Genomic DNA, 19,435 nt, shown 5'->3' with positions numbered 1-19,435 from the left:
TTGCTCAGCTGTAGCGACTAAATGGATTTTTAAAGCTCTTCCATGTCAGTGGACCGCAGTCTCAGGGAGCCTTGGGCCTTTGAGCAGAGTTGGTGAAGAGGCTGCTGACTCTCTCTTAATTGTCAAATGAGGGATGAGTTACCGGAGGGCTGAGGCTCAGCCGCTGGGTTTTCACAGAGGTCTAAGGGGAAGCAGAGGCGAGGAACCAGGGGAACCCATGGTCTCTGACATGGCTGGGAAGTCCCGGGACCAGAGGCTGCTCCAAAATATCTCCAAGGAAGGCAGCTTGGGGACAGAGATCTGGTTGGAAGGGGCCCGGGGCGGTGGGACGGGACTCAACTTCTTGAGTTAAGAGGCAGCACGGAGTAGTGCTAAGTGTGGGCCCTGGACCCAGACAGCCTAGGGTCAAATCCTGGCACTACCTTCTACTAGCTGTGTGACCTTGGGCATATCCCGAAATATGTCTGCTTCCTTCTCTGTAAGTTAGAACGTCTGAATCGCGGCTCCTACTTCAAGAGTTGAGTATTTTTAGTTAACATGCACAAGGTGCTTGGAACTGTACCTGGCATGTGATGTTGGCTGTTATTTTTATTATTATTGTCTTGGAGCTGTATTTATATAACCTTACACGAGACTCAGAACGTGTCACTTGTCCCCATCAAAGAGTACTGGTGGATGTCGTGGGAGGTGCCCCCTTTGCTTGACACCCTTACTCCCCTTGGCATGTGGGGGAGAGCCAGGAGTCCCGCCCAAGGCTGGGCCACCCAGATGGAGCAGGCTTTGATGGGGAGAAAGGAGCTGATCCGAAAGCAAGCAGGCCCAACAAGCGGGGAACGGTTGCCAGGGAAGATGCGACCTCATCTTTAATTGCTGAGCTGAGCAGTCCTCCCGAAGAATCACGGGAAAATGGATATTTTTGGAAATGCTTCCCGTCCCTTTGAAGATCGGATGCAGCAGGAGGGAGGGCATTAAGGAGAAGGCCTAGAAGTCCTGGCAGCAACTCATCAGTAAATGGATTAATTAGTGCCTAATGATGAGGTGCAGCTCTGGGCACCCACTTGCGACTGATTGCCTGGGTGTGCTCCGCCTCATCTGGCGCCAGGGGCACCTGGAAAGGGGTCTTCCAGCCCTGCCCTGACAGACCAACCCCATGTCAAGGGGCCATCACCCCAGCTCTTTCCTGGGATCACAGAGGGAAGTGTGGGGGAGCCTAGAGAGCACCACACCCAACCCTCCCGCCCATTCTGCAGGTGGAGAATCTGAGGCCCGGAGGGGGCCTATAAAAGGGCTCCTCAGCCAGCTGCAGTTGCAGCGGGGATGAGAAGGTAGAACTCCTGGCTGCCACCTCAGGCAGGACTGCAAGTGGGGAAGTGTGCGCCCAGGCCCTGAGGTTAAAATGCTTATTTGGGGCATGTCAAGTAAGCCTTTGGAATGGGAGTAGAGGGAGCTCATGGGGGGTGGCCAGGGTTGGCTGCAAAGGGCGACAGGGCCATGACCACAGAGCGCTTGGCAGGCCCCACCCAGGAGCTTGGGCTTGACCTCAGAGGCCACAGAAGGGTAAACTCCAAGTGAGGGAGTGACCGACTCAGATCTGAAACCTGAGGCTGGGCGGTCGCACTGGGGAATGAGGGCAGGAAGGGCCAGGCACAAGAATCACTCTGGAAGTGGAAATGACGGGAACCGATGCCTCCTCCAGGAAGTCCCTCTGATGCGCAGATGATGCCTCCTTCCTAGGGACTCTGGAAGGACTCAGCCCCCAGCATCATGAGAGCTCTCATCCCTGGGTTGTGACCCTGCCTCCAGGCTCTATGACAGGCGTCCCCAAACTACGGCCCCGCGGGTGGCACGCGGCCCCCTGAGGCCATTTATCCGGCCCCCCGCCGCACTTCAGGAAGGGGCACCTCTTTCATTGGTGGTCAGTGAGAGGAGCACAGTATGTGGCGGCCCTCCAATGGTCTGAGGGACAGTGAACTGGCTCCCTGTGTAAAAAGTTTGGGGATGCCTGCTCTATGATCTCCAATAGGTTATTAGCCTCTCTGTGCCCCAATTTCTTTATTATAAAATGGGCCTGACTAATATTGGGGGCTGGCCAACTGTGCCCTCCTTGGACTGACCTGGCCAAGAGGCCCTTCTCCTCTTCTTCTTTTTTGTACCTCCTCTCCTGGGTCTCCATGCCCCTCCCAGCATCTCTCCTCCCTCTCCTGGGTCCCTCCCCTGGCCAGGACATGGTACAGACACAGGTGGCTGCTTGATCTGGCTGCTCCAGCCTCCTGCCCTGCCCTGGCCTCCCAGGTCACTCCCTGGGGAGTCACTCCCTGGCTGTGTCTTCCCACTCCTCTGAGGTGGCCCCCAACCTTAACCCCCTTAATCCATCTGGTAGAGGAAAGAGGGCAGGAGAACAATTTGGAGTTTTGAGCTGGAAGACATCTTAGAAGCCAAGCCATCAGCCCTCTCCATCCGCAGATGAGGGGCTGGAGGGCCACAAGGGGGAAAAATGTGCTGGGCGGTCACACAGTGCGTCTCGGAGTAAACTACCTGGTGTCAGCGGTCACCCCTGTGCCCTCTTGGGGCTCTGAGTTCAAGACCACCAGGATCCAAGGGTGTACACAGGGGGCCCCAATTGCAGGGATCTGGACCCCACCCTCCCCTTGGGTAGATTAGGGCTCCTGGCCCGCAGCTGTTGCTCTCTTGAAAGCAGGGACCTGAGTCATTGACAGGGGAGAACAAATTAATTCTGAGAGTGGCAAGCAGAATAGCAGGGAGCTGCAAAGCCTGGCCGTGGGGGTTCCAGGCCTCCAGGGAGCCAGGTGTTTACATGAGGATCAAGTATCCGATGGACCCTGGGTCCATCCCGTCCTGTCCCCATCCCACCTACGGAGTCGAGCCTCTGCCTGTGCATCTAAAACTGTGTGTCCCCTGCCTCCTGGCTGGAGGGCCTGGGGTAGCCTCAGAACCTCTCGACTCAGGGTTCTTACCCACACAGCTGGAGCTCTGATGACTTCTGCCCTGCCTCATGGTATTACGGTAGGCTCAAACAGGCTAACGTGAAGTTTAACGGCAGCAGAAAGTGCCAGACAGACATGAATGCAAATTCCATTTTCACCCTTCACCGGCTGGTGACGGGGCAAGCTCCCTAACCTCCCTGAGCCCCGGGGGCCTTATAGAAGGCGTGACAGTGTCTTGCAGGGGTCTTGTGAGAATCACCAGTAATGAGAACAGGACACCCGGGAGAATAAAGCACTGACCTCTGGAAAACAGGGGCTATCCCCACAGGAGTTATTGCTGTAATTGTCATCATCATCCTCACTTCCCCCACCTCCAAGCTCTCCCCATCCTGTCCCACCTCCCAGCAGATGGCCCACCCTCCAACTTCTCCCTTACTTGTGGTGTTGTAGCGGACACCGTAGAAAAAGGCCGGGCAGGGCCGAACCACTAGCTGCCCTGCGGGGCTGCGGGGCCAGCAGGTGCCAATGAGGTCCACGGATGCGTTGCACTGCAGTCCTGGGGACAGAGACGGCTGGTGAGGCACAGCAAGATCCCCAGCCAAGGCCCCAGGCAGGCAGAGGACGTTCCAGAGTCCTGCCCACCTCCCCGGTGGTTCCCACTCACACACCAACGAGGGACAGGATGACAGCAATGACCTCAGTGCAGAAAAGAGCTCATCCTATGCAGAGAAGACATTAGGGGAAGAAATCTAAATCTGATGCTGTGATACTAGGGAGCCAGGATAGGTTCCAGAGCAGAGGAGGAGCAGAGATGGCTGGAGGTGGTGTTAAAAGCGAAGGTCCTGGCATTTAGAGGAAGCCTGGGCATGCTTCAGGTCCCCTGCTCTGCAGCCTGAGGACACTTCTCTTGGCCCCTCACAGGGTGACAGCCTGGAGCTCTGAAATGTCATAGGAACACTCTGGAATAGGTAGGCCCAGCCAACCACTGATCCAGCCCTTCACATGTCTCTGCAATCAAACCCTCTACCCTGGACCTGCCGGGAAGAACCAGCTAAATGAAGCTGGCCCTTCCTCCAGCTGGCCTGCTAACCACGCTGACTGACCATACATTGTGTGTACTTTGTTCCGTGCCGGGCCCTAAGACAGGACTGATGGAGAAGTGAGCTACGGAGGGGAAACGAGGGAGACGCCAACTGGGGGAGTGGAAAGGGCACTGAACTGGGAGTCTGGCCCAACAGCTTCAGAATGGGCCGTGCCACTAATTTGCTGTGTGACTGTAGGCGAGTCATTTGCCCTCTCTGGGCCTTAGTGTATTATCTTCCTCTGTAACAAAATAGTGGTTGAACCAGATCAGAAATTCTTAATCTCAGCTCACTAGAAACCTCAACAGTTCCCAGAGACCTTGAACGTAATGAAAATATTGGTGTATACATTCATGTTAACAGGGAAAGGGGCCCATGGCTTTCATTAGATTCTCAAAGGGGTCTGTGACTCAAAGAGATATAAAAAAACCAAACCAGAAAGAGGATGTCAAAGGCCCCTTCTAAATATTTGCTTTTTGGAGGGGGTTGGGGAGAGAAAGAGAGACAGAGACAAGCAGAGAGGAGAGGTGTATGATGTTGGGGCAGAGTTGAGGCCCCAGTGACACTTCAGGAGGGGAGGGGGATATGGCCTCCAGGAGATGGGGCTGGCACAGTCTCATCACCCCCCTGAGGCCGCCCCTTCTTTCTCTGCCTTTTAGTGCCTCCCTCTGAGTAAGGCTGGCACACCAGTCCGTTTGAGCCCCAGTGTCCCCAGGTTAATAACCTAGAATTGGCACAAGAGTGGACGGACAAGCCAGAGGAGGCCATGAACCATGAACACGTGTGGATCGGGGCAGCCTCTTCAGGCTTGGGCTGAGGCCTTAGCAGCTGCCAAGCCCTGGCTGGGGCCTGCCTGCCATCTTCTCCCCAAATTAGCTTGTCCCCAATCTCTCAGGAAGCAGTGCTGGGTTAAATTGGCTGCCTTTCCCTGCTGGACTCAGGGCAGTGCTGAGCAGCACTTGTACCAAATGCTGGCTTTTCTTTCTAATCAAAGCTATTCATAGGGCATTTGTGCAAATCAGGACTCAAGGGGCAGAGACCTTCAGGCCAAGTGGCTTAATTGAAAGAGAAAGAAATCTGGATTGGGGCTTAATGGACACGAGGTGACTTCGGGCCAGCCGGCTGGAGTGGGCCAAACCCAGGTGCTGGGCCACAGCGGAGTCTGTGAATGTCATCACGCAGCGGCAATGGAAGCCGAGGTGACAAAGCAGGGCCATCCGAGGCAAGGGCGTGCCAGGTTGGTATTTTAACCTGTCCCGGGACCTGCTGACGCTGCTGAGCCAGGGGATGGGGTAGAGCGGGAGAATGTGGCCGTGGAGAGGGGAGGAGCATATTAGGAGCCATGCCCTGCTGTTTCAAAGTTCTTCATCTATTTTGTTTGATCTTCATACATCTGGCAATGTCATTATTTCCTTTTTATAGATGAAGAAATTGAGGCCCAGGGAAGTTAGGTGACTTTTCCAAGGTCACAGGTCAATGGGTGAAAGAACCAAGATTCATAGGCAGGTATTTTGGACTCTAAATCTAGCGCTCTTTCCATTACACCACAGTGTGAGTCAATCACAGGGGGTGAGGGACAGTTAAGGGGGCAGCAGGAAGGGAGCAGCGTTTGCTGAGGGCTGACCGTGTGCAATGTCAGGCGGATGACATATGCTACCTTATTTAATGGCACCATTGTACCTTCCTAGCTTGCTCATTCACTCCTCACTCATTCATCTACAGAATCTAGTGAGCTAGGCTTAAACGGGATGCTCCATGTGACACATCTGGAATGAATGCACAGAACACAACCTCTCTGTCAGTTTGGCACCTGCCCTCCCTTCTTCCCTTCCCCTGCCAGCCCCCCAGATCTGCTTTTGGAAGGCATGGAGGGCAGGGAAGGACCGGGCACCAGTCGCAGCCAGGACCAGGCCAGAGCCAAGGCAGAAGTGGGCCACTCAGGATGGGCCTCCCGGCCTGGAGGACATGCACCGGCCTCTGCTGGCAGCTCTAAGGGCTCTCACCAAAGGCCTGACCCTTTCCACAGCTGGCCCGGGACGTGGAGACCCTCAACGGGTGAGCAGGTCAGAAGCCATTTGCCCCTCCTCCATGGTACGGTGCCCAACCACCTCCCATGCCACCGTGGGTGCTAATTCTCTCTGTTTTACAGATAAGAAAACAGGCCAAAGCGGTCAAAGGGCTTATTCCAAGACAATCAGTACCCAAAGATACTGAGACGGGAGTGGATTTTCAATGCTCGCCTTTTGATGCCAGCTCAGGGCGATGCCCACAGCTGCACAGCTGGCACCGATCTAGGCAGCTGCCCCTCGAGCGTAGAGCTGCGCCCCGACTCGGTGACTCCGGCACCGCAGCAGCACCGCGCCTCCCCCTCCCTCCTGGCCCCTGCGGCCCATAAGGATGCGTGGCGGGGGCGGCGCTGGAGACACAGCAGCGGACGCGACCTTTACGTTAAGGGCCCAGAAAATCCTGGAAGGAATTGAAAGTCAGTGTGAGACGGAAAGAAAGGGAGGGAGAAGCTGCAAGAACGGGGAGAAGCCAAATGAAAAGGGACGAGTGAAAGGTCGGCAAGACCGCCAGGGTCTAGGGCTGGAGGGGCGGGGGTTGGAGGGGGCGTGGCCAAACAGGGCGTGGTCATAAGCTCGAGGGCCAATCAGGAGCGGCGATTCGGCTCCCCAAGGCAACACCTGCAAGAGGTGCACTAGGGTTGGCCAAGTGTTTTTGGGGAGCAGATGGAGGAGAGGGAGGCTGGAGAGAAGAAAGGAGCAAAGGAAGTATAGAGGAAGAAGGGAGGGGACCTAGAGGCCAAGGGCAGGGAGGAGGCAGCAGGACAGGGCCTCAGGCGCCACACTCCTGGCCAGAAGGCACTGTCCATTGGACTTCCCAGCCCGGGACTGCCTTGTGGGCTCAGTGCCTTCCCACAACGTGCTCTGCCTCGGGGTGTTGGCAGCTCCCACACTAGATTTCAGAGGGCCGTCCTGCAGACACAGGGTCAGGAGGGAGGACAGTAGAGATCCCTTGGATCCAGCAGAGATAAGGCCTCAGAAGAAAAATGGTGCATAGGACTTGAGGGGGAGCATTTGTTGGACACTACTATAATATATACCAGGCACTGCGGAGGGTGCTTTGCATGATGCAATTCATGCCACTCATTTAAGCCACCCGACTACACTGAGGAGAAGAAAACAGATGGAGGAGGAGGGAGGTGGGAGGCCAAGTGGGCCAGGAGAGAGGTAGGGAGAGAGAGGAAAGAAGAGGGAGAAGACACTAAGGAAGAAATAGGGAGAGGCAGGCAGAGAGTCGGGGGACAGGCACACAGAAAGATCATTTCACGGGTGCTGGGGACAGAGAGGGTGTCTAGCCCCTAGTTGGGAAGAGGAGAAGCAGGAAATCAGTTCTGTGTCACTCAGCTTGGTGGCTGTAAGGACCTCAAGGACCTGTTGGACTCTGATTCTTGGGCCAGTGTCCCCTCCCTCCAGGTCCCAATGCCAAAAAGCCTGACCTCTTCTGCTCCCAATAGGTGGAGGTATTTTCCCACCCAGATGTCATAGTCCTGGGATGACGAGCAATTTGGTCCAGAGTAAGCCAACCTTGCAAATAGCCAAGCCAGTTTACCAGCCAGCTGTACAAAGGCAGAGGTGTTGTTAGGAGCCAGCGCCTCCGGACAGCTCCCTGTCCCGCAGCGCCTCTCCTGGTCAGTTAAGTAATGATGACTTTGCTCTTTAACAAGTACAGTCGGTTCTCCATAGCCATAAGCTTTGGGGAAAAGTGTATTGAACATGTACAGACTTTTTACTTGTCGTTATTCCCTAAACAGGACAGTGGATCAACTATTTATGTTTACATGACATTTACATTGTATTAGGTATTAGAAATAATCTAGAGATGATTTAAAGTATCCAGGAGGATGTGCATAGGTTACATGCAAATACTCTCCATTTTCTATCAGTGACTTGCTCATCCCTGCGTTTTGATATCCATGGGGAGTTCTGGAACCAGTCCCCCATGGATACTAAGAGACAGCTGTTATTTACTGACTACCTAAGAAATGTTCAAGGGGCTTGGGATGTAATAATGAATAAAATAAATGCCCCGCCCTCGTGGTGCTTACATTCTAGTGGGGAGACAGCAAACACACACACTCACACTCACACACACAGTTCTGTTAACCAGTGAGAAATACTATGGAGAAAAACTAAGCAGTGCGAAGAAATAAAGGCTGACAAGGGCACCATCTTGTCAAGGGTGGTGGCTTCTAAAGTGCTACCATTTAGGCAGAGACTGAAAGGAAGCAAGGGTGAGAACCTGGCGGGGGTGGGGTGGGAAGTGTTCTCAGCAGAGGCAGCTGCAAGTGCAAGAGCCCCAGAGCAGGTGTGTGCTTCTGTGTCTGACGTGTCAACGTCCTGTCTCTCCGTGGCTCACTCTCTCATTCACGGGGCAGGTAGATGCCTTCAGGGTCTTTCCTGGTTGGAGATGTGGGAGTGGAACCAGCCCACTCACCAGCCCTGGTCACCACAGGCTTTCAGGTGGGGGCTGGGCTGGGAGGAGTCAAGCGGGCTAAAGTAACGCAAAAACCGGCCCTATACCTTCCCCCTTCCCCACACATGCACAGAACAAATGCATGAGGACCGCACCCTGGTCAGAGTGCCTCAAATCCCTGCAAAAGGAGAGCTGAGGAGAGGGGGCAGTGTGGAGGGCTCCCACCTGCTGGGGAAGAAACCCTGCCAGGGCAGAGTCCTGGGAGGCCTGCTTTAATGAACAGGTAAGAACCCTTTGAACATGGCCTATTTAATGCTGTGTACGATCAGGCACTGGCTTCTTTCCCCAAGTGGGTTACACAGTTTCTCTCCCATCAGGCTCAGGGGCCACATGTGCTTGGCAGATCCACCCATGGTGGATAACTTCAGAGGGAAGCTGGAGCCTGGCTCTGCCCCAGTTATGTTGGCTCTCTCATCAGTGGCTTCTGGAGGTGGGCACTTGGCAGCAGCCCTGTGGCTGGGAAGCCCTTCCCCCCTATTTGGCTGAAACCCAGGAGCGGGGACTCAGCCCAGGCTGTCCAGAGGGGAAGCAGCCAGGTGGCCCAAGGGCAGCCTGTGAAACACACATTCTTGCCCAGTCAGAGGAATGTGCTGTGGGATGAATGGGCAGGGCCCGTGCCTGGACCACCTGGCATGGAGAGGGGGGCAGAGAATCCTGGTCTTTGCTCGGCCATTTCATGGTAGAGCTGCCTTCTCTTTGGCTGGGCAGAGAAGAAAGATGCCTGTGTAGGGTGGGTGACCCATCAGAACAAGTGGATGGCCCTCTTGCCCTGTGGTTTGTGGGCTCTTCAATTTTCCTTCCCAGTAGCTAGTACAGTGCCAGGCATATAAGAGGCACAGAGGAGAATATGGGGCCATGTGCAAACCCAGTGTGGATATGGAAAACTGCAGGGGTAACACTGTAGCCCTAGACTGCTGACCACACTGGGCTCTGAGCACCCTGGTTCTGAGTGGCCACATAACGTGGTGCCGATAGTAAAATCTGAACCCAGGCCCACATGGTTTATATCTTGCAGCCACTGCTTAGTGGGTTTGGGCAACTTGTTTAACTTCTCTGAGCCTTAACTTCCTCTACTGTAAAATGTGGATAAAAGTATTTCCTGACTATAGTATTGTATGATTGAATGAGATTAAAGCACTTGAAATGATACCCAACACATATCGGGCACTAAATAAATATTAACCCTTATTATTACTATTTGGGACAGAGTCTCCCTCTGTCACCCAGGCTGGAGTACAGTGGTGCAATCTCGGCTCATTGCAACCTCAGCCTCCTGGGCTCAGGAGATTCTCGTGCCTCAGCCTCCTGACTAACTGGGATTAGAGGCGTGTGCCACCATGCCCAGCTAATTGTTTTATTTTTTATTTTTAATAGAGACAGTGTTTCACCATGTTGGCTAGGCAGGTCTAGATCTCCTTACCTCAAGTGATCTGCCCACCTTGGCCTCCCAAAGTGCTGGGATTACAGGTGTGAGCCACCATGCCCAGCCTAGCTAATTATTATTATCCTTCACTGCCTTAAGACCAGAGATAGAACTGATGACCCCAGGTAATTGTCAACTCTGATTCTATTCATCTGTGATGTCACTAGTAAATAATTCTATTTTTTCCTGGCATTGTTACACTCATGCCATGATTTTATGAGTTGCCAAGTCTATGGCCTGCCACATGATGGGCCTCAGCCCTGGGGACCCACTCCTCTCCCAGCTCTTGGCATGAGGCACATGAAAGGCCCCCCAAAGACCCTGGCTCCGTGCCAGCCGCCCCAGCCAGACGCCTATCCATCTGTCTCGGCCCCTCCGCCCCACCCTCACCATCTGTCTCTACCAGTGCCCGTCGGTCTGGGTAGGTCTCCAAGTCAGAAGATAAATGGCCCGTTATCAGAGGCCATTGTGGAGGGTGATGGATTGCGTACCATGCAGCCAGGCAGGCTGGGCTGGAGGTGCGGGCACGAGGTACAAATCACCGTGGAATGAATGCTATTCATCATGGCCTGCTACCTGCAAGGACAAGTGACACCTTTGTGGGCTCAGGGATGTCACTCCTGACATAACAAACAGTTGATAGAGCCTGACCTGGCCTAAGGGCTGGCGGGCTGGGGAATAGAGCTTTTCTTCTCTGGCCCAGCCTCTGAGCAGGCCCCCTCCCTCCTCATCTCTCTCTCCTAGAACTCCAGACTCCTGCTCAAGGACTTACTTCCCCATTCCCCATCACAGCTGAACCAACTTTGCAGCCAGATGCTGAGGGCTCCCTGTACCTTCTCAGGATTCCCATTCCTCCCTCCTCACTCCTCCCTGGTCCTTCCGACAAACCCAACTACTGGTCCTTGCTCATCTCTTGCTGTAGCTCACAGCTCTGGCTCTTTCCTGCCAGTTTATACTAAGAGTGTCTCTTAATATTCACCTTGAAACTCCTTCAGGAAGCCTCTCTGGATTTGCACCACCCCTGCCTAGCCTCCCTGCTCCCTCCATCATTATGAGTAATCACTGGCAAGTTCCTTCCCTTCATTCCAGCTATATAGTAAGCCTTTTAAAAGCCTGCTGAGGTTGAGACAGGAGGATCACTTGAGCCTCTGGGCTGCAGTGAGCTCTGATTATGCCACTGCACTCCAGCCTGGGCAACAGAGACCCTGTCTCTACAAAACAATTTTTAAGAATTGCCAGATGTGGTGGTGTGCACATGTAATCCTAGCTGCTCAGGAGGCCAAGATGGGAGGATTTCTTGAGCCCAGAAGATCGAGGCTGCAGTAAGTTATGATTGCACCACTGCACTTCAGCCTAGGTGACAGAGTGAGACCCCATCTCTTACAAAACAAAACAAAACCAAACCTAGTATTGGCATGACACCGTACGGTTTACAGTTTGTGAAATATTGCCATAAAACTTACGAATTGAATCTCATTGAATCTCATAAGAGATCCTTGGGGCAGGTAACAGCCCCCTTGCCCCTCTATACCTGGGTAAAGTGAGGTGCAAGGGCAGTTGAGGGTATGCTCCATCCCTGTGGCTACCAGTACCCGCTCCAGGCAGGCCTGACCAGGCACCTTCTCTGAGCCAGCACAGGAACCCAGTATGCCTTCTGCAAGTCCAGGGCTTGTTTCTCTGCCACCAGGCTCTCCCTAGTGAAGGCACAGCTGGCCAGGAAGCAGCTGCCCCGAACTGTGGAGGCCTCCTGTCCCCACAGAGCCAGCTTCAGGAACGAATGCCTCCTGCCTTCCTGCAGACACTTGTCTGCTCTCCGCTAGCATGCGTCTTGCTCTCTGCCTCTTGGCACATGCATTTGTGGACTCGACTCCTGGACAAGACTGTGAGCCCCTCTTGTTTCCCCCAGTGCCCTGCACGGGGCCTGCTGTGTAGTAGGTGCTTCATGAAAGAGTTGGTGTGAATCAAGGAGAGGCTCAAAGACTTAAATGGAAGGTCCACAAGCCTCCTAAATACCCTCAGGTGCAGGGACCCTCTCCATTTTTGCCCGGCAGCAGCCATGCCCAGGACCACACCCACAGTTTTAAAAGACATGCTCTTTGGAGCCCAGAGACCTAGATTTGGGTCCCAGTCACTGCCATGTACTGGCTGTGTGGTACCATGGGGGTTATGTAACTCTTCCGTGCCTCAGTTTCCTCAACCATACAAATGTCGGGCTTTAAACTCTTGTGAGGACGAAATAAGATGACTATGCAAAAGCACTCTGTTTACGGTAAAGTGATGCAGACCCTGGTGATATTTGCAGCCATGCTGTCTTTTCTACTGGAGAGGGACAGAGCACGCTGTTACCACAACCGGAAGCCAGGCTGCCGGGCTCCACTCAGGGCTCCGGCGCTTCCTGGTTCTCTGCGCCTCCGTTTTCTTATGTGTAAAATAGGGACAACAGCACCTACTTTAGAGAGACATTGTGCAAATTGGGTTAATATAGCCCCAGTCCTTGATCCGTGCCTGGCACGTGTTGGCACGTGTAAAACTGCAAGTTTTACACTCTGGGCAGCTTTAGCCGCAGACTGTGGCAGCCTTTCTTCCTCCCCTGATGCCTCCCCGAGTCACAGCTCAGCAGCGAGGGCTGGGGTGTCTTTAGCTGTGCCCATCCTGAAGCAGGGAAGATAGCTACTCAGAATCCTTGCTGCAAGCTCCTCCTGGGTTCACAGGTGCTACTAACCAACTGCAGCTCCTTCCCACCAACCTTACACCCAACTGCGGGATCCTTCTCAACATGGCGCTCTGCGGAGACTGAAGAATTGCTTGGAGCCCTGGAGAGGATGAGACTCCGCAAATCCTGCCTTAGGGCATGGTTCTGTGTGCAGGTCCCGGGAGACCTGGGGTGGTGGCATTGTGGCGACCAGAAATCTTGCAGGAGGGGGTTGAAGGGACTCACCTGAGATGTTGCTGGCCAGGGACAGGCTCTCGCAGTGCTGGTCTTGGAGGGAGGCGGAGATGGGGTTCAGCCCCAGAAGGAGAAGGGCCTGCGGACACAGGAGGTGAAGGACACCTTAGGCAGGGGCCATGAGCCATGAGCCGTCTGTCCGGCCTGCAGCTGCCTGCTCCCCCTCCCACCCATTACCCAACCACTTGCTTCCCAGACACCCGCCCCTCATCTCCTCTCCCCTCCCTCCGGGTCCTCTTTGCCTGGAAGGTCTGGAGTTGCCGTGTTCGTGGAGGGGCCTGGCAGGGAATCTGACAGGAACAGGAACCCAGGCTCCTAGGGAAGAGGTGAATTTTGCCCCTAGGGACTACAGCGCTGCCAGAGGAAGCCCCCTCCATCCGCATGGGATCCTGAGCATGGTCCAACAGTGTACCTCCACATACACCTCTGCACGCCCCACACCCTCAGCGGCCCGTGGAGCATCACGGCTTCACTGATCCCCATAGGTGCACCCACTTCCCTCCCTTCCTCCAGAGCTGGCCTCTAGTTTTGTGAACAGCTTCCTCGGCCCTCATCCCCACCTGCCTAACTTTCCATCATCACAGATTGTGCCTCATCATTGATCATGCCCTTGGACATCTGCTTCGGCACTAAATTTTCCCTGGGGCTGGTGTGGCTGTGCCTATTTGCAGATGAGGAAACTGAGGCACAGAGAGGTTAAGGGATAAATGTGTCTGGAAAGATGGATGCCCTATTCTAGGGAAGACCTTTGCCCTTCAACCTCCCTGAAGGCTCCATGTCACTCTGATTGCAGAATTTCAGCCCATGTGGGAGGGGAGTGGTATAGGCCCTATACCTGGAGGGCCGCCCCGTCTCCCACTAAACCCACCCACAACCATCACATCACCCGCCTCCCTATAGGGTTAGAGTTGAGAGAGACCGAGTGTCCAGGGCCCCATTTCACTGTGTTGCCATGCACAGGTTACTTGACCTCTCTGCGTCCTTATCCGTAAAAATGGGCATAACTGTCCCACCTCCTTTCAAGCTTACATGACGTATGTATGTAGAAGTACTCACAGCACTGCATGCTCTGTGAGGGTAGGGATTTTCTTTTGTTCATTGCACTCAAATTTGCTGAAGAAATGAATGACAGATTGTGTTTCTGGTATACAATAGGCACTCAAGAAGGAGACGTTGACTGATCTGAACTTGGTGGTTTTTATTTAGTTGTTGGAGGAGAGATGGCTATTTCCCCTGGGATTTGATTCAAAAGGGGTTAAGAAGCATGAGTGAGGAGCAGGGAGAGGGAAGCGTTGTAACTGGCCCTCCCCTCTGTCTGCGGGGAGCTGGGTGCCGGGTTACCAGCGGAGTTCCCAGACAGGATGGTGAGCCCAAAGCCTGAAAGGCCTCAGGGGAGGCCACTCTCCTCATCACCACCTTCACTTCTCTGCTGTTTCTTCTTGGGGGTCCCCTCCTTTTGAGGCCCTCTGACCCCATGGCCAGGTGTCTCAGCCCCAGCCCCTTTCTATACCAACTGCAGATTTCACTATAGACCCTTAGCTCTGGAAGCCGGCTTAGGATTTCACAGCAGGAAAATGAGATTGGGAGAGAGGTAGGGGCTTGTCCCTCAGTGAGCAAGCTGCTAGGCTAGGGTGTAGGCTAGAAGCAGGGTGGTGGCCAGCCCAGGCAGCACGCAGCCTTCCTGCGAGGGGCTGGGACTCCACGTGGTGAGAGCAAAAGCGAAGGGAGCATCAAAAAACGTAGTAGTCAAGATATGGAATATTTTCACATAATTATATTTTAAATCAAAATTAACAATAGAAAATACATCGAGCAAATTATCAAAAACTTTTTAAAGGAAACATGGGCTCAGTAACAGTGCTGGGCCTTGCAGTAGTTTGGGATAAAAGGGGGAAAGGCCAGCAATGATATTAAAATATTACTATCATGGCTGAGTGCAGTGACTCAAGCCTTTAATCCCAGCACTTTGGGAGGCTGAGGTGGGTGGATCACTTGAGGTCAGGAGTTCAAGACCAGCCTGGCCAACATGGTGAAACCCCATCTGTATTAAAAATACAAAAATTAGCCGGGTGTGGTGGTGCGCACCTGTAATCCCAACTACTGAGAGGCTGAGGCAGGAGAACCGCTTGAACCCGGGAGGTTGAGGTTGCAGTGAGTCGAGATCATGCCACTGCACTCCAGCCTGCAGAGAAAGACTCAAAAAAGATATATCTATCATGATTACTGAGGTTGCTGGCACCTCCTCTCATGGGTGGGCTTGAGGAAATGCTTCACTTGCTTCACGGCAGGTGGGCCCTGCTCATGCGCAGTCTTCCATCTGCCCAAGCCAGACTCCATCCCTCCATCATTGCCCGTCCCGTACCCTCCAGGGCTGTCCATCCTCTCTTCCCTGGACCCCTCTTCACTGGCCCCTTTAGGATCTCGGGACCTTCCCCCAGTCCTTAGAAGCAAACTGACTCCATTTTCCATGTTCACCTGCCGGGAATGTTCTCCCTTATCCCACCCCACCCCACCCCACCCTACCCCACCCCACCAGGGCCACCCCTTTCATGGCACCCACTCCCTCCCACTGCTGTCCTGATGATAAAGGCAGACTCTGCTCCCCTCTCTCCCACCCACATTCCAAGGTCCAGGGGAATAGGGCCCACTCCTGGTCAGAGCCTGGTCCCCCCACCCATGACTCACCCACATGGTCCCCTGAGTCTGTGGTGACTGAGTTTGTAGTGGCTTTGTCCACTCAGTTCACTTGCTGGCATTCTCGTAGGGATCTCTCTGCCCTGGACCAAGCTCCAGGTTCTGAAGCACAACCCCAGCCCTGCACCCCCATCCTGTGCTCTGTACACGGGACACTCAGCAAGATGGCACTGGGGTTAGCCAACTCGATCCTGGGACTTAGGAGTGATGAAAACAAACTAATTTATTTCTCTGGCCTCAAGGAACTTCCAACATTTTATTAATCAGTAATTAAACTTCACAGTCTCCGGAGAGATGGAGAAATATCTTTACCCTCATTTACCAAGTGAAAACGCAGAAGTAGAGAGAGGAGGAGTTCACCAGGCCAGCCGGTGGCTCTTGCCAGCTAAGCAGAAAGCAAAGTGTCCTCATGACAAAGCTGCGCTGCCTGCTCAGCAATCGGCAGGGACCCAGACGCTGCCCTGTCCCCAGAGAGGGGCAGCTCCTTCTAGAAGAGGCTAGAAATCCTCGCTCCCTGTTTCCCACCCCATATCTCCCCATGCCACCTCCCAACACACACACACACACACACACACACACACACACTCTCTCTCTCTCTCTCTCTCTCTCTCTCTCTCTTTTTCTCTTGCTCTCTCTCTTTCTCTCTCTCTCTCTCTCTCTCTCTCTGTCTCTCTCAAACTGGGGCTCCCAGAGCCAGCTCAGCCACAGGCAAATTAAAGAAATTGGTGACACTGGCCAGGCGCGGTGGCTCACGCCTGTAATCCCAACACTTTGGGAGGCCGAGGCAGACAGATCATCTGAGGTCAGGAGTTTGAGAACAGCCTGGCCAACACGGTGAAACCTCAACTCTATTTAAAATACAAAAATTAGCTGGGTACCATGGCACACGCCTGTAGTCCCAGCTACTCAGGAAGCTGAGGTAGGAGAATTGCTTGAACCCAGGAGGTGGAGGTTGCAGTGAGCTGAGATGGTGCCACTGCACTCCAGCCTAGGTGACAGAGCAAGATTCCAGCTCAGAAACAAACAAACAAACAAACAAACAAAAAAAAAAAAAAAGAAAGAAAGGAAATAAACTGGAGACATCCCCTGTTTGACAGTATCAGCCCCGCCGCCTGACATTCCACTTATCCATCTAATCCTTGAGCTGTGCTTCGTGCTCCGGTCTTTATATCTCCTGCCTCGAGGGCACATCACCTTTTATTCCCATCCAATTACTTTCCGTCTCCCCATGTCCAGGTCCTCTGCCCATGCAGTCTGTGGCCCCCACCCTCGGTCACTTGGTCCACTCTGCATTCTTCAGAGACCACTTCCAGGACCCTTCGCTTGGCAACACCTGCCCAATCCTCCAAAACAAAGCAGCTCAGTTCTCCCTCCAGCGTACCCTTTTCCTGGTGCACTGTACACGCGCTGGATCCTGTGCTCATGGGGCTCATGAGTAGAGCCCTTGGACCAGCCCCGAGTGCAGGAAAACCACCTCGGCACAAAGCACTTAGGACCCAAGGCACTAATTAGATGGCAAATATACAGGCTAGAAGTTCTTACTCTCACATCTTAATATCCTGGCGTGCACAGAGGAGCAGAGCAAATCTTAATTCATCAGACAACCAAGCCAAATGCCAGGCAATGGGCTAGTCTGCCCTTGGCTGCCTAGAACCCCGACACTTCTGTCTCTCTCTTGAACGTGATGGTTCACAAAGCCATTTTCTACCAACAGACGCCTGGTGTTGCATTATGCAAATAAAAATGCTTCTTAAAATTCCCAGACCAACCTTCCTCTCCAGAAAGGTCTGCTCTGTAGCAGAATCTGTGCCTGCGCCACCTCTTGCTCTGTGGAAGGTTTGTGAGGGCTTCTGCCTGATTCCTGAATCACACTTCCATGAAAAGTCCACAGGTTTCCTGGATTTTTCCTCCCACCATCTGCTGGTCTCCTTTTCAAGGTCCACTGTGGTTTTCTGTCTCCAGCAACAGGCAATTACTGCAATGGCAGGGACAGGGCCCCAAAGTTTCAAGAATGTTGTTTGTTTTCTCTTAAAATGGAAAATTCTGTGTGTGTGTGTCTGTGTGTGTGTGTGTGTGTGTGTGTGTGTGTATTTATTTATTTTTTTGAGACAGAGAGTCTCGCTCTGTCACCCAGGCTAGGTTGCAGTGGTGCAATCTTAGCTCACTGCAACCTCCACCTCCCAGGTTCAAGCAGTTCTCCTGCCTCAGCTTCCCAAGTAGCTGGGATAACAGGCCTGCACCACCACACGTGGCTAAGTTTTGTGTTTTTAGTAGAGATGGGGTTTCACCATGTTGGCCAGGCTGATCTCAAACTTCTGACCTCAAGTGAACCACCCGCCTCGGCCTCCCAAAGTGCTAGAATTACAGGTGTGAGCCACCGCTCCCGGCAAAAAAAAAAAAAAAAAAAAAAAAAAAAATCTTAACCTGGGGAGCAGGCAGTGTGAAGATCTACAAATAAATGCAGCTGCTGTGTGATGAAAACCAGTTTCCTGGGGAGGGTTCTTGGCTTCCTTTACTTCTCACCAACAGCTAGCACCCCAAAAATGGTGAGAACTGTGGTCGGGACATATGGTAAATGGGGTGAAGTGGACATGTCACCTCTGAAATCAAACCAAAGTGCTTTCGGCCCCTCTCAGATGCCTCTTGCTCCTCCACTCCATCACCAGCCCCAGCCACTGGCTCTCCTTTCAGAACCAAGTTTTCAAGACTTCATGTGATTTACTATGTTTCTACTAGTAGAGAAAATCAAAACGGCACTGAAGCTGACGCTGGCAGAGCGTGAGGTTCACTCACTGGCTAGTGCCTCACTTCCATTCACCAGCCTGGCAGTCCCAAGGCTCCAAATAAAACTTGCACCTCGGCTACAAATCTCTCCACTCACCAAAGAGCCAAGCCTTCAAGGTTAAAGTCTGAGGCCAAGGGTGTGTGCGGCTCGATGATAGCATCTCGTAAAAGAATTTTCCAAAGATCTAGTGGGTCCCTGGCATGGAAGGGAAAGCAGATCAGGCAGATCTCCTGCTCCCCATTTTAAGTCTGGGGTAGTTGATGTGCCCAATGTCATAGAACTGTTTTTAGGAGGTAGGATTCAGTAAGCAGGTGCTCCTGCCTTTCAAAATGAACAGTAAGGAGAGTCGTGCCTTTTGGCTGGCCAGGCGCAGGTCAAGACAGGGCCTTGGCAGAAAGGTTGGGCAGGAGAGAGGGAGGTGGCGCAGAAGCCCGTGGAGGGGGTGGAGGGCCAGGCTGTGACGTGGCCTGCTCCAGCCTGCTGCAGCTGCTACCCACGCCCCCACCCCCAGGCCCAGCACAGAGCGGGGCTGGAATGAAGCTGCCATCCCAATTCCCAGTGTGATTTTGTCATAAAGGTTAATCACACCCAGAAAATGCTTATTAGAGACCATAAATAACCTTGTTGCCGCAGCTCAGTTTGGTCTTTAAGGCACAAAAGAGCAATTTCCTTTGATGTGATGATTTGGTAATTAACCTTTGGGGAGGGTCCTGAAGTGCCACTGGAGGGAGGCAGCCGTGGCATCTGAGGAACAGGGAGAAGGGAGCCTGCTTTCCTTCTCCTTTCACAGCTGGTACTGATGCTCAGCTTGGGAGAGTCCCCAGAGCCCCCAGGGGTCAGGGACCACGCTGGCCTTTGACAGAGCCACAGCTTGAGAGCAGATCTTCAGCATGATTCCTCACCCTTCTGCTGAGCCCCGTGGCAGTGCTGCCACTGAGCGTGTGGCTTTGGGTGAGTCACCTGACCCCTCTGGGACTCCACTTCCTCATCTGCAATGAGGGCAATGCGGTATGTGTTACCCAC

At 53.4% G+C, this 19,435-nt stretch overlaps 1 protein-coding gene across 3 annotated transcripts in view; it reads right to left on the bottom strand.

The window, feature by feature from the left end:
* CRHR1 (corticotropin releasing hormone receptor 1) overlaps positions 1–19,435 on the bottom strand; it is a 51,689-nt gene that overhangs the window by 15,685 nt on the left and 16,569 nt on the right. For 2 of the 3 annotated variants that reach the window (XM_010330261.3, XM_003942414.3), the window contains exons 2-3: positions 12,925–13,012; positions 3,382–3,501 (exon numbers count right to left, since the gene is read on the bottom strand). In XM_010330261.3, coding sequence (XP_010328563.1) covers positions 3,382–3,501; positions 12,925–13,012 — 208 coding nt within the window. Of the gene's footprint in view, positions 1–3,381; positions 3,502–12,924; positions 13,013–19,435 lie in introns of those variants that run through there. The other variant, XM_039476892.2, reaches the window with a different exon arrangement.

Source organism: Saimiri boliviensis, chromosome 17 (assembly GCF_048565385.1).
Source record: "Saimiri boliviensis isolate mSaiBol1 chromosome 17, mSaiBol1.pri, whole genome shotgun sequence".
NCBI classification, from domain to species: domain Eukaryota; kingdom Metazoa; phylum Chordata; class Mammalia; order Primates; family Cebidae; genus Saimiri; species Saimiri boliviensis.
This window is presented reverse-complemented; position numbering and strand designations above follow the sequence as displayed.